General features: G+C 41.6%; 1 protein-coding gene across 14 annotated transcripts in view; it reads right to left on the bottom strand.

The window, feature by feature from the left end:
- LOC137245527 (protein qui-1) overlaps positions 1 to 14,344 on the bottom strand; it is a 304,290-nt gene that overhangs the window by 88,587 nt on the left and 201,359 nt on the right. For all 14 annotated transcript variants that reach the window (XR_010951337.1, XR_010951338.1, XM_067776347.1 and 11 more), the window contains 2 exons: positions 14,133 to 14,277; positions 11,906 to 12,074 (listed from right to left, as the gene is read on the bottom strand). Coding sequence is in view for 12 of the 14 variants with exons in the window: in XM_067776347.1 (XP_067632448.1) it covers positions 11,906 to 12,074; positions 14,133 to 14,277 (314 nt within the window). In the remaining 2 variants the exon portion in view is untranslated. The remainder of the gene's footprint in view (positions 1 to 11,905; positions 12,075 to 14,132; positions 14,278 to 14,344) is intronic.

Genomic DNA, 14,344 nt, shown 5'->3' with positions numbered 1-14,344 from the left:
CAGTTTTAAGTTCTCAGCACAATGGTAGCAAAATATGAGAGAAAAGTAATAAATCGAAAAATTTCCAAAGCGCTGTGTCATCAAACTTTTTTTTTTCAAATTCTATTAAAAATTAAACAATTTCGGAATGTGTGATCTGGGCTGACTTGTTTATGAACATGTGGTATCAGATTTACCCAAGTTAGCACTCATAATATGTTACCCCTTTATTTTAATAACTGCCATCATTAGATGCAAATTGTTCAATTAATCAATACGACATTTTAATTTAAGCATGTAAATGAGGATAAATTTTAAGATAAGAAAACGAATTTTAGCTAAGGACACTCATTTTACAATTACAAATAAATTTGATGCCAACAATGGAAATTTTTCTAGATACTATGATATCAACTTAATTAACGTGATAAATTTTTACTTTATGTGAAGACTGTAAAAATAAAATAATAAAAATAAACAAGTAAGGAAGGTTAAGTTCGGGTGTAACCGAACATTACATACTCAGTTGAGAGCTATGGTGACAACATAAGGAAAATAACCATGTAGGAAAATGAACCGAGGGTAACCCTGGAATGTGTTTGTATGACATGTGTATCAAATGGAAGGTATTAAAGAGTATTTTAAGAATGAGTGGGCCATAGTTCTATAGATGGACGCCGTGGACGTTGTGGCTGAGCTCAGGCCAAGGGGGTCACTGCTGGCGGACAGTGAACGGCCTATTAATTAGGTTAGCTGCGAATATCAAATAAGCAGCCCTCGACCAAGAGCGGCTGGTGAGGAGGGTTTGGCTTAAAAGGCCTAAAGCACCCTGAGAACCTCCAGTGGCAGGGCGAGTAGATGCTGCCCTGAATTAAGCATCCACAGCCTAGTGCGGGGTTGCTTCGAGGGAATACCTACCCAAGATAGGGAGGCAACTATACGACGTGGGATACACACTCAGGAAGGTAAAGAGGTAAATTATTTGTAAATTTAAGGTGATTGTCACATTAAGACTGAGCCCAGTAAGGTCTTAATTAAGGTATACTGGAATCAACGACTCGGATATGTTTGTTAAGGGCTGGCGAATGTGGCATTCGGAAATCTCAGTACACGGCTTGACACACCGTCGAAATGACTTTCCGGTTAATGTCCCATTCGTCTCCGTCCCGTTAAAACCTTGGCAGGCCTTGGGGTACGTTCAAAGTCCGTCATCATTAAGTTGGTGGTGCAGGTTCGGTTGAGATCCTCCCGATTAATACTGATCTGGCTCTGAACGCAGTCTTCATGAGGGACTGCGTCAACCTTCACGTGGCCTCCCTGCCTTCGCATAGACAACCACGGGATCTATATAGGTAACTGCACACTCGGACCAAGATAGCGGCCTCAAGTGGGGACCCAATTAAATAAATGATGAGCAACAACAATACTAAAATAAAGAACCAAACACAGGAGAATGAAATGGCGTTCAATCCATTTGTAGGAAGAAAGCTAGCTCGCTCTCCAGAAGGGCGTGGCCCATCGGCTGGGGGCCTTAACATTTCGTCGCAAGTGGTAACGAAACCCAAAGGAGCGGAGGCCGAAAGCAAGCAAGGAGCGTTGTCGCCGGGTGCTACACCGAAGCTTTGCAAAAAGAACTCCGACAGCAAGGCTCAAACGGGCACACCATTATTAAGTGAGCTAATTAAGCAGGCGTCAGCTGCGTTAAATCAGCAAAACCTCCTGGAGAAAAAAAGATGGCCAAGCTAGGCAAGGCGATTGAGGACTTTATGCAGTTCTTCATAGGGCGTAATAATATACACGCGGAAATCAAGCGCTTGGCCTCCGTAATAAAAGTGCTGTACATCGAGTCGGCCCTAGAGGTAAAGAATTTAGAACATAAATTGCGTGCAAGCGAATGCGCCAAGGATAGAAGTCCATCACCCCCAGGAAAGCGACCGAGGAATAATTCGTACTCGACCAAGGAGAACAACGTGGTAAAACCCGCTACTACTCTAAAAGATGTCTTACCAGGGCACGTGGGTGGTCACAAACGACGGCAAGAAACGCAAGAGAAGACGGAGCGGAAAGAGGAAACTGCAGCCCAAAAGACGGGAGAGTGGCAGTTAGCCAAAAAGAAGAGCAAGAAAAAATCACTTAAGGCTAGGCCGGATGCAATCATCATTTCCAAGGCGGGGGATGCGACGTACGCCGACATATTGCGTAAAGTGAGAAGATGCGACGAATTAAAATCCCTGGGTGATGACGTCAAAACGATTAGAAGAACGGCGAAAGGAGAGCTGTTACTAGAGCTGAAAAAATCGCAAGATGGGAAAACAAGCGCGTACCAAGCAGAAATTGAAGCGGTACTAAAGGACTCGGCTAAAGTTATAACAAAGTCCCAAATGGTCACGCTACAGTGCAGAGATCTCGATGAGATTAATACGCCCGAGGAGATTTGCAACGCCCTCCACCAGCAATGCAACATCAAACTTCCAGATGTGGCTGCCATAAAAAGCATGCGCACAGGGTACAGTGGCACGAAGTCGGCACTTATAAGCCTTACAGCGGATGATGCCAAGGCGGTTCTTAATACGCAAAGAATCCGGGTAGGATGGGTTTCCTGCCGAATTAGAGAGCTCAAGCAAGAAAAACGCTGTTATAGGTGCTGGGGCTACGGGCATATAGCTCAGAAATGTAAGGAGACTGTAGATAGGTCTAGCCTATGCAGGAAATGCGGCCAGGAAGGTCATAAGGCTGCAAGTTGCGAAAATGCACCAAAATGCGCGCTATGTGGGGGACAACATTCAGCAGGCAGTTTTAAATGCCCACAACGAGAGGGCAGCAAAATGACTGTCTCGTGAGGGTATTGCAGCTCAATTTAAACCATTGCGAGGCAGCCCAAGAGCTATTATCCCAAACAGTCTATGAAGGAGGATATGACATAGTGGTACTCTCTGAACAATACAAAAATCGCCAGGAGCAGGGTTGGCTCTCAGATTCAGCAGGGAAAGCCTCAATTTGGGCACCAGGGAAATTTCTCCCACAGGAAATTATGACGCCAACGGTAGCAGGATTCACGTGGGCAAAAATCAACGGTATATACGTCTTCAGTTGCTATGCCCCTCCGAGCATGACCATCGCCGAGTTCGAAGACATGATATACGGGATCACCATTGAAGCACGAGGTAAACACCTGCTTTTAGTGTGTGGAGACTTTAATGCATGGTCATCTGTGTGGGGAAGTAGACGAACCAACGAAAGAGGGAGAGTTCTCTTCGAAAGTCTTACTTCTTTGAGGCTAGAACTCCTAAATAAATCAGGGATATATACCTTCGATACAGGTACCAGACGATCCATTATAGATCTCACCTTCGCTAGCAGCGAAATAGCAAGACGAGCAAAATGGTCCATAAGCAACGTCTACACACACAGCGACCATAAAGCTATTAGCGTAGAGCTGCTCGAAACTCCACGAACGGTAGCAGCAAGACATCGACAAAGTAGGAAATGGAAACAGCACCTTTTCGACCCACAAATATTTGACATTATCTGGAAGGACGCCATAGTACGAGAATCGCATGCGGCAGACCAGTCGGTTCAAATCACTAAGTTGCTATGTATGGCATGTGATGCTGCCATGCCCAGTAGTCGCGGAAAAGCACAGCGCACTCCGGTATATTGGTGGAATGACGAAATTGCGGAAGAGCGTAGAAAATGCCACAAAGCACGAAGAATAGCGCAAAGGGCACGCTCATCACCACGATATGCAGAGCTACACAGCACCTATGTCGCACAAGGGAAGGCACTTAAAAATGCCATAAAAAAGAGCAAGAAGTTATGCTTTAGGGAACTGCTGGATAATGTCGACCTAGATCCTTGGGGATCAGCCTACAGAACTGTGATGGCCAAAGTTAAAGGACCGATATCACAGCAACCTACGTGCCCGATACTGATGAATATTATTGTTGAAACACTTTTCCCGGCGCAAGATCGCTGGACTTATCCAAGCGAGGATCTAGAAAGTACGGAAATTCCGCAAATTACAGAGCAAGAGGTGCTGGACGCTGCAAAAAGAGTTGCTGATAACAAATCCCCAGGACCCGACGAAGTACCAAACATAGCCCTTAAAGCCGCGATTACAACTAGGGCTACATTATTTACTGATCTTTTTAATGCCTGTGTGCAAGAAGGCGTGTTCCCTCGCCCGTAGAAACGACAAAGACTTGTCCTATTGCTGAAACGTGGTAAACAGCCGGACCAACCATCCTCATATAGGCCACTTTGTATGCTGGATTCCCTAAGGAAGATTTTCGAGCGTATAATTAGTGAGCGCCTACAGCTGACTCTAGAAAGACCAAGTGGCTTATCGAATAGTCAATATGGATTTCGCAAATCAAGATCCACCGTAGGTGCAATACAAACAGTCGTCAATATAGCTAGAGAAGCTATCTCTGGAGGCCAAAATAAGAGGAAGTTCTGTGCACTGATTATGTTGGACATCAATAATGCTTTTAACACTGCGAACTGGATTGCAAAGCTTCGGCACTCCAGCTTACTTACGCAGAATTATAGGTAGCTATCTTAAAGACAGAGTACTTCTTTTTGACACGGATAAAGGAGCTAAAGAGTCAAAATCACAGGAGGCGTCCCACAGGGATCTGTTCTCGGTCCAACGCTTTGGAATGTAATGTATGACGGGGTGCTAAAGATTGATCTACCAGAAAACACGCAAATTGTGGGATATGCTGATGATATTGTAGTGGTAGTAGTGGCCAAGAAACTGGACCTGCTTCAAGCATTATGTAATGACGCCGTAGCAAGGATAAAGGAATGGCTGACCAATACAGGACTGGAGTTGGCTAGCCAAAAGACGGAAGTGGTATTAGTAAGCTCCAAACGGTCGGCGAACGAGTTAGTCTTAACTGCCGGGGATCATCAAATCACCTCAAAGGATTCCTTAAAATACTTAGGAGTGCACATTGACTCTAAGTTAACTTTCAAAGAGCACTTCAGAGCGGTGGGGGAGAAAATTACCAAAGTTAATGGATCACTTATGCGAACAATGCGTAAGATTGGTGGTCCGAGCGAAGCTATACGTCAGCTATTGTCCACAGTAACCAGCTCAATAATACTATACGCAGCACCAGTGTGGTATGGATCTATACAGACCCATCAAAAATATATATTAGCAGCGTACCGACTTGCTTCTTTAAGAATAGCAAGTGCTTATCGGACGGTGTCCGACGACGCGATCCTGGTTCTAACCCGGAAAATCCCAGTGGACTTACTGGCAAGCGAAATGGCCGATCTGTATAACACTAATATCGAGCGACCATCTGAAGAAGACAAGAAAAGAGCAAGGACACAAACAATAGCTAAGTGGCAAGAACGGTGGGAGGCCTCGAGTAAAGGGCGTTGTACTTTCACACTAGTTTGGAACGTAGCTCAATGGAATGAGCGGAAGCACGGCGAACTGAACTACCATCTCACGCAGATAATGAGTGGACATGGCGGTTTCAAAGAGTATTTATGGAAGCGTAGGATAGAGGAAGATCCTCATTGCCCAATGTGTACCACAGAGTTAGAAAACGCAGAACACGTCATGTTCTACAGCCCCCGTTTCCACGAAGAAAGACTCACCTTGCATGGAGTCTTTGGGGAGGAACCTACCACGAGAAATTTAGTTTCACATATGTGCAGCAGGAAAGAATGCTGGACTGCAGTGAGCAAAATGGCATTTATAGTAATGACACGCCTGATGGATGCTGAGAGGGAACGCAGAGAAATACGCATGCAAAGCAGTGGCGATTAAATGGACACTCAGAGCAAATAGCGGGAACCTGGACGCAGGGACAACAGTAGGCTCTTAAAAAATGAGATATATGGAACGCCACCCTGAAGTAATGCGAAAGTGGTGCCGGGGTGGACGACGGTTCCAGAACGGGGCTGTTTTTTAGTCTACGGACACACGGTTGCTGCGACGGCAGCAATTATGGTGCATTAGGCATTTTTCAGCCTCCCCGCAAATAGATGGACGCCATTTAGGGATATCGCCATAAAGGTGGACAAGGAGTGACTCTAGAATGTGTTTGTATGATATGGGTATCAAATTAAAGGTATTAATGAGGGTTTTAAAAGGGAGTGGTGGTTGAATGATGTATATTGGTGGTTGTTGTATACGTGGTCGCCTTTTCGAGATATCGCCATAAAGGTGAACCAGGGGTGACTCTAGAATGCGTTTGTACGATATGGATATCAAATGAAAGGTGTTAATGAGTATTTTATGAGGGAGTGGGCCATAGTTCTATAGGTGGACGCCCTTTAGGGATATCGCCATAAAGGTGGATCAGGATTGACTCTAGAATGTGTTTGTACGATATGGGTATCACATTAAAGGTATTAATGAGGGGTTTAAAAGAGAGTGGTGGTAGTTGTATATGTGAAGGCGTTTTCCATATATCGACCAAAATGTGGACCAGGGCGACCCAGAACATCATTTGTTGGATACCGCTAATTTATTTATATATATAATACCACGAACAGTATTCCTGCCAAGATTTCAAAGGTTTTTTATTTCGCCCTGCAGAACTTTTTCATTTTATTCTACTTAATATGATATGTATCACACCCATTTTACAAAGTTTTTTCTAAAGTTATATTTTGCGCCAATAAACCAATCCATTACCATGTTTCATCCCTTTTTTCATATTGGTATAGAATCATGGCATTTTTTTCATTTTTCGTAATTTTCAATATCGAAAAAGTGGGCGTGGTCATAGTCGGATTTCGGCCATTTATATACTAATACAAAGTGAGTTCAGATAAGTACGTGAACTTAGTTTAGTAAAGATATTTCGATTTTTGCTCAAGTTATCGTGTTAACGGCCGAGCGGAAGGACAGACGGTCGACTGTGTATAAAAACTGGGCGTGGCTTCAACCGATTTCGCCCTTTTTCACAGAAATAAGTTATCGTCCCAGAAGTTAAGCCCCTACCAAATTTCACAAGGATTGGTAAATGTTTGTTCGACTTATGGCATTAAAAGTATCCTAGACAAATTAAATGAAAAAGGGCGGAGCCACGCCCATTTTGAAATTTTCTTTTATTTTTGCATTTTGTTGCACCATATCATTACTGGAGTTGAATGTTGACATAATTTACTTATATACTGTAAAGATATTAAATTTTTTGTTAAAATTTGACTTAAAAAAAATTTTTTTTAAAAGTGGGCGTGGTCGTTCTCCGATTTTGCTAATTTTTGTTAAGCACACATATAGTAATAGGAGTAACGTTCCTGCCAAATTTCATCATGATATCTTCAACGACTGCCAAATTACAGCTTGCAAAAGTTTTAAATTACCTTCTTTTAAAAGTGGGCGGTGCCACGCTCATTGACCAAAATATTACTAATTTTCTATTCTGCGTCATAAGTTCAACTCACCTACCAAGTTTCATCGCTTTATCCGTCTTTGGTAATGAATTATCGCACTTTTTCGGTTTTTCGAAATTTTCGATATCGAAAAAGTGGGCGTGGTTATAGTCCGATATTGTTCACTTTAAATAGCAATCTGAGATGAGTGCTCAGGAACCTACATACCAAATTTCATCAAGATACCTCCAAATTTACTTAAGTTATCGTGATAACGGGCGGACGGACGGACATGGCTCAATCAAATTTTTTTTCGATCCTTTATCTGGCACGTGTAAGTGTCTAATAACGACATCTACCCTTAAGACAAAAAGGTGAAAATGCGAAAAGTTTTGTAACGAAGCTTTTTCGTGCCCCGTGGCTTCTTTGATATTTGCTGGGGTATACTCGCCGTGCCCAGGGTTCGTTTACAATAAATTTGTATTAAAGGGGCACCTTGCAAATCGATTTAATATAAAAAACTTCACTCTCTTTATTGGTTCTAAATTCTATAATATAAAATAAAACGTGTTTGTATACTTCATTTTCAATTTCACTTGGATTATCCTGCGGTATCCTTGATTGCGGTGGCGGGCCTTAGCGGTCCGGCCGTATTCCGTTAGCTGGGTCCCGTTAGTATGTGGCGTCGGTGCCTTGACGCGCCTTATGACGGCGTCTCTCTCTGCTGCGGTGCTCTGTCGCGCCTTACGTCGGCGTCAACTTGTATTGCTGAGGCGATGCTCTGTCGCCGTGTTCCGTTAGACGGATCCCGTTGGTATGTGGCGTCGGTGCCTTGACGCGCCTTACGTCGGCGTTTACTTGTATTGCTGAGGCGATGCTCTGTCGCGCCCCCTACGTCGGCGCTTACTTGTATTACTCTGTCGGTGTACCTCTGCTGCGCTCTGCCGCCGCGCTTGGCGCTGGCTTACCCTGGCTGCGCTATGCGTCGCCGCGTTGACGTGACCTCTGTCGGCGTACCTCTGCTGCCGCGGTTCGCGTTGGCTTACCCTGGTTACGTTGTGCGTCGGCGGACCTCTGCTGCGCTTTGCGGCCGCGCTCTGCGCTGGTTTACGTGCGTTGCCGCTCTGTTGCGGCCTCTGCCGGCGTACTTCTACTGACGGAGGTGAGCGGGTGTCACCTGTCGCGGTTGCGCGTTACTGTGGCGGGGCCTTTGGTCTCTGGGGTGATGCCTAGAGAAGGTCAACCACAATCACCATTCCACGACTCGCTCCTATGAAGTGGATTCCTATTGCATAGAGAAGGTCAACTGCAATAGGGATATACTTCGCTAGTAGCTCTGGTCACGACCACAGCTCCGTGCTGACTCACTGCTGTGCTGCTGTGTCGCTCCTTTTATGGCTGTTGTGTTTGGTGTTGCTAGCTCAAATGGTTGCGTTGCCATGGTCACCGTGTTGCTGTTGGATGTTGCGAGCGCTGTTAAATGATGCGACCGCTCGTTGCGTTGCTGAGACTGGTTGGTTGATCGTGTTGCTAGAGCCTTTTGTGGCCACTTGTTGTGTTAATGTCGTGTCAAATATGTTGTGGGGTCGTTTTGTGTGGGCCAAATTAATGAGGATTTATTTGGTCCTCACAGTTTGTCATCTAAAAGCTTTTAAAATATTACAGCTGTTAAATATTTTTCGCATATTTTCAATTTAGGATTTTAGACATCGAAATGTTTTTGTCAATCGAACGCCAGTGTGTACAACTTAGAAGTTGAGAGTACCTGTAAGAATTTTTTTGATATATGTAGCTTTGCCAACTTAGCTCATGACAACATGTTGTTGTTGTTGTAGCGATAAACACACCCCCCGAAGGCTTTGGAAAGAGTTATCGATGTTATTGGCCCTTTGCCGGATACTGATCCGGTACGCTCCGGTAACAAGCACCATAAAGGTACTAGCCCGATCATCTCCGGAACGATTTGGTATGACCACATGAAACCTTCTAGGCCATACCGGCCACTCGGCCCCCGATCCGTCAGGAGTTCTAGGTCGCCTGAATATCGGCTGTTAATGAAGCAGGATTCGCCACGAGTAGCTGAGGTTCATAACTGGGTTGGAGAAGCCCTTCAGAGGGTTGCGCTGCACATATAGTAAAATGAATTTGGTATTTTAGTCACCTCTTACAACAGCCATACTTACCACGGGTATATTCTAAGCCCCCTAACCGTCTGGGGCACATGACAACATCAGATCTTTATGGTTAGTCACCAAATTGATTTCTTTTATAAATTAAGAACACTTGACTTCTTGAAGATAACGCAAAGAGCAAAAACAAAAAAAAAACAACAACAAGTTACGCTTAAACATACCGCTATCATGTGTCGAGATGGGTACCAGCATATGGGAAACATTTTCTTTTCAATTAATAATTTTTGGGACTCTCAAGGGTACCTCTCAGGGTATTTTGGGCTTCACTTCCGGGTCATTTGGGGGTTATTCCAGGTTTACTTGGTCTTTGAAAGGTTCGTAATTATTAATGTGACGAATATCAGCATCACTAAGCTTATACTAAATAAACTATCACGCAACAATAAAAAACATGAAGCAGCCACTCATATATACCTGAACACATCAATCATCATTTACACAAATATATAAAAGGCAACGAAGAGATAACTCAGCGGGTTAGGGGATCAGAATATACCCGCGGTAGGTATGCCTGTCGTAAGAGGCGACTAAAATACCAGATTTAAGGGGCTGTGTAGCGCAACCTTTCAGGTTGCCAGCGCAATATATAGCTTCTCCAAACCCAATTGTCAACCTCACCTATCCGCGGCGAATCCTGTTTCACTAACAGAAGAGGCTCTGGCGAGCCCAAGCTCCTCATGGAACTTGAGGGTAGGGAGGGAGGGAATGGCCTGAAGGTTTAATGTGGCCACATAAATCGTTCCCGAGATGGTCGGGCTAGCACCTTAATGGTGCTATGGTACCGGAGCGTACCGGATTTGTATCCGGCAAAGGACCATTACATCGATAACACTCCCCAAAGCCTTCGGGGAGCAACCTTATCGCTACAAAAACAACAACAACAACAAGAGATAACTCACACATAGATGTAGTCATAAGCCGAAGTTTTTACTCATACATGCACACGCATATATGTAGCTCAATTACCAAGCAGGAGATACAGCAGTTCTAGAGGGCGAAACGTCTAGACTTTAGTAGAAATATGCGAATGCAGCAACGGAGAGTATAAAAGCAGCGCAAGCTATGTAATCAGTAATCGGTTTGATTTAAACACGCTATCAGTTTCGAAGTGAAGTATGATTGTGAAATATAATTGTACTACTCCTAAAGCAGTTTCATAAAGACCATTTTGCTATACAGCATATTGGAGTGATTTTTTCAACAGTTTAGCGATTCGAACGTCAGTAGAAGGTTTCAAATAAGCGGTATTTCCTTAAATTCGTTACGTTAAGTTAAAATCTATATTTTCTTTTCTCGTAGATGAATAATAAAACTGCACAACACTGAGTCACATTTAATAAACTATTAAAGCCGTAAAATATTACGCAATTAGGGCTATGCTGGATGAGAGTTTGGAAAGTGCGTGTTTTCCAGCCACTCATCCAAAATTTTTGGGCAATTCACAAAAGTGTTGTATTCATGTAAAATTTCATGACTTGAGTTGTTTCTATGGTTTCCAATATAAAATTTGATTAAAGCATAGCACATACGGCGAATAGGAGACCTTGTGAATTGCCTAATTATTTTAATTTTTTATGACAATAGAAGTATGATTTTTTTTTGGCCGGAAGAAGCGAGTAGGAGATGTCAAAATTAGTGCAATGCTTATTGAATTCCCACTACAAACATGGCTTAATGAAGTGAACGAATATTGGAACCGACTTTGTATGCGCTGTGGAGAGAACATCAAATCCCCTTCATTTGGCCCCTAAACAAACCATCAAATACTCTTAATCACAGAAGATTCAGAAAAGTTTTGCAGTTGATATATCCTTTGCCTAGTATCTCTTACATATCTCACAACCTTCTATAATTTAGTAACGCCTATGATTTCCAGCTGGGTGGGAGTATCAGTATAATGGAGATTTGTTACCTACACTAAAATATGTGTGAAAGTTCAAAATCACTACACGTTGACGATTGCTAACATGACCGTAATAAAACTTTTAAATGGATAAAATTTGTACATCTTACAACTAACAAAAAAAAAAATAATAATAACAATAAAATAAAAGCAAATGTCGTTTACCAACCGACAATGAATACCGACAAAAGTCAGCCGAAACTGTCATACGAATTATTTATTACTTTGTAACTTTATAAAAATGTAAACTTGTTACTCATGTGCTATTGTCACAAGCAATTACGTTAATGAAAAAAAGACAGAGGCAACAACAGAAGCTGACAAAATCTCAAGCACGCGAGGTTATAAAACACATCAACATACACACATATATACATACAAAATAATATAAAGGTAATTTTTGTTGCTTACTGAAGCCAGCAAGAAAGCTTTTAGTTTCCATATATTAAATTATGACCTGGATAAAATTTTAAATAAATTTTACCTGCACAGTTTTTCTTCTTCCTTTGATGACGTCAGGATCGTTTGTTATTTGCTCTTCAATAAGAAAACGCAATTTATCAAATACTTTATTTTTGAATTTACTCAAATATGTTTCATGGTCTTCATTGTCTGGATCGATTGATGAGCGCTCATTCGATTTGCCGGCAACACTGGTATGGGTGAGAAAATTAATTATATAATAATTTGTGATAAAGTGGGCGTTATTGGTAAAAAAAAAAAGCAAGTAAGGGTGTCTAAGCTCGGGTGTAACCGAACATTATATACTCAGCGTGAGTTTCAATTGTACAGTTCATTTCAGATAAACTACTTTTTCGAATTTTGTATGCAAGGATTTATTTTTTTCAGGCTCTAGAAATGTTGTGTAATGCTCGATCGGAATAGGGGCGTGGCACCGCTCATTAGAAGAAAAATTTTCTCCTAATTTCCTCTTACAATAAAACTTGGTATGTCAAATATCATTGATACAATACTATTTTTCACTACGATATAGCTTATTATTTTCGGCTACGACCATTTTAAAAATCTTTTATATAAAAGTGGGCGTGGTCTTTAACGGATCTTATCCGTTTTTAATAAAAATACTTCACGCTATAAGAAAAACATGTGTCTTATTACGATCCGTTAATTTTTCTTCGAGTTATGGCTTCTGAAACGTATATAATTGCTTGGTCCAAAAAGGGGCGGTGCCACGCCCATTTTCAAAAATGTTAGTTTTTTGTCTTTTCTTGTTATAATTCCACTTGGAAAATGAAACACCATGGATATAAAGTTCTTCTTTGCAAAGATATAGCTTATTTTATTAAAAATCTTTTATATAAATGTGGGCGTAGTTCTTAACCGATTTTGATTATCTTCTGTCAGTCTATATAACTTGGCAAGGATAGTGTCTATGCCAAATTTCTATGTAATATTTTTAGGAGCTTTCGATTTACAGCTTGTTAAACTTCCAAATTTTATTCTTCTAAATGTGGTTGTTGCCACGCCTATATTCCCAAATTTTTTTGAATTTCTATTTTGCGTCACAAAACTAATTAACCTACCAAATTTCATTAGTCCGATTTCGCTCATATCCAATAGCAATCTATTCTGGTTCCAGATAAGCCCGTATACCGAATTTGCTGAAGATATCTAAAGCCAGGAACCCATCATGGATGATAGAGCTTGAGGGAAATCTCTCCAATACTTCTTTGCATTTCAGGACACTTCTTGATGAAGTACTGTGTGAGATTATTGCGCAAATTACCGCCTGAATATATATATCAACATTGGCACCATTGCAGCTTAAGCACCCTTCCTCCAGAACTTTTGCTGCTTTCTTCACGGTTATAATTTCTGCCTAAAAGACACTGCAGTAATCTGGCAGCATGTTGGATCTACTTAATTCTGGATCGACACAGTAAAAAGCGAACACCTTCGCTGTACTTTGGAACCATGGTTATACACGAGCATTGTATATTGTGCCATATCCGCACGCTTGCGTCAACCCTCTATTGGCTCTACATAGTGTGGCCACAAGAAGCAAAGAGTTAAGTGCAAGAAATATGTTTGAATAACTTCACTTTCGAAAACCTAAAAATATTAATAGCTCCTTGAAAGTGTTAAGAACAGTAATTGGATCAACTGAACTGAGTGTGTTGTAAGTCTGGGGCTAGACTTGAGATGATCAGAAACATCTACAGGGGGAAGTTAGTTGAACATTTCAGCCAATGTTTTCTATAGCTGCATTGGTTAAGGTTATATGCCAGGCTTGCAGTTGGGATGTTCAGAATGGCGTGTAATGCTGCTGTCGGTGAAACTTAGAAGGCCTCAGTTATGAGTATCTTCAGGAAACCTCAAACTTTGTGTTAGGATAACTCTACAAAAGCGGCGTTGTTTTATCCAATATACGAACGAGGTTGGATGGGCTATTCTAGCTACAATTAAAGGCGACAGAACTAAGTCACATTCTGATTTTAATATGTAAGACTTGTTGTTAGAATTTTATCGCATTTTGATGATTTGAATATTTTATTATTCTCATTTTTTCAATTCATTCTTATAAGCTTATGCGCCTTCAAAAAGTACATTAAAATTAAGAGTAAACACGAAAGAATCAGAAAACTGATGAGTTCTCTGAGGTCATTGAAGGCTACGTAATCAAAAAATTTCAATAAAAAAAAGGGTTAAAATAAAAAAAAATTTAACTTTACAATTTATTTATAACTTACACTAGCGTTGTATAATTGTCTGAGGACAGACTCATAGTGAGTTGATCTTTAATTTTTCTCAGCCTTTCGCCTGACACCGCATTTTTCGTACTTAATTGTGACGACCATTCTCGGAACACCGCCAGGATTTTGTCATTCGAAAGTTCTATTCAAATATTAAAATAAATAATAGAAAACGTTTAAATATTTGTTTTCCAAAGACTATTCTATTA

Source organism: Eurosta solidaginis, chromosome 3 (genome assembly GCF_040869045.1).
Source record: "Eurosta solidaginis isolate ZX-2024a chromosome 3, ASM4086904v1, whole genome shotgun sequence".
NCBI classification, from domain to species: Eukaryota; Metazoa; Arthropoda; class Insecta; order Diptera; family Tephritidae; genus Eurosta; species Eurosta solidaginis.
This window is presented reverse-complemented; position numbering and strand designations above follow the sequence as displayed.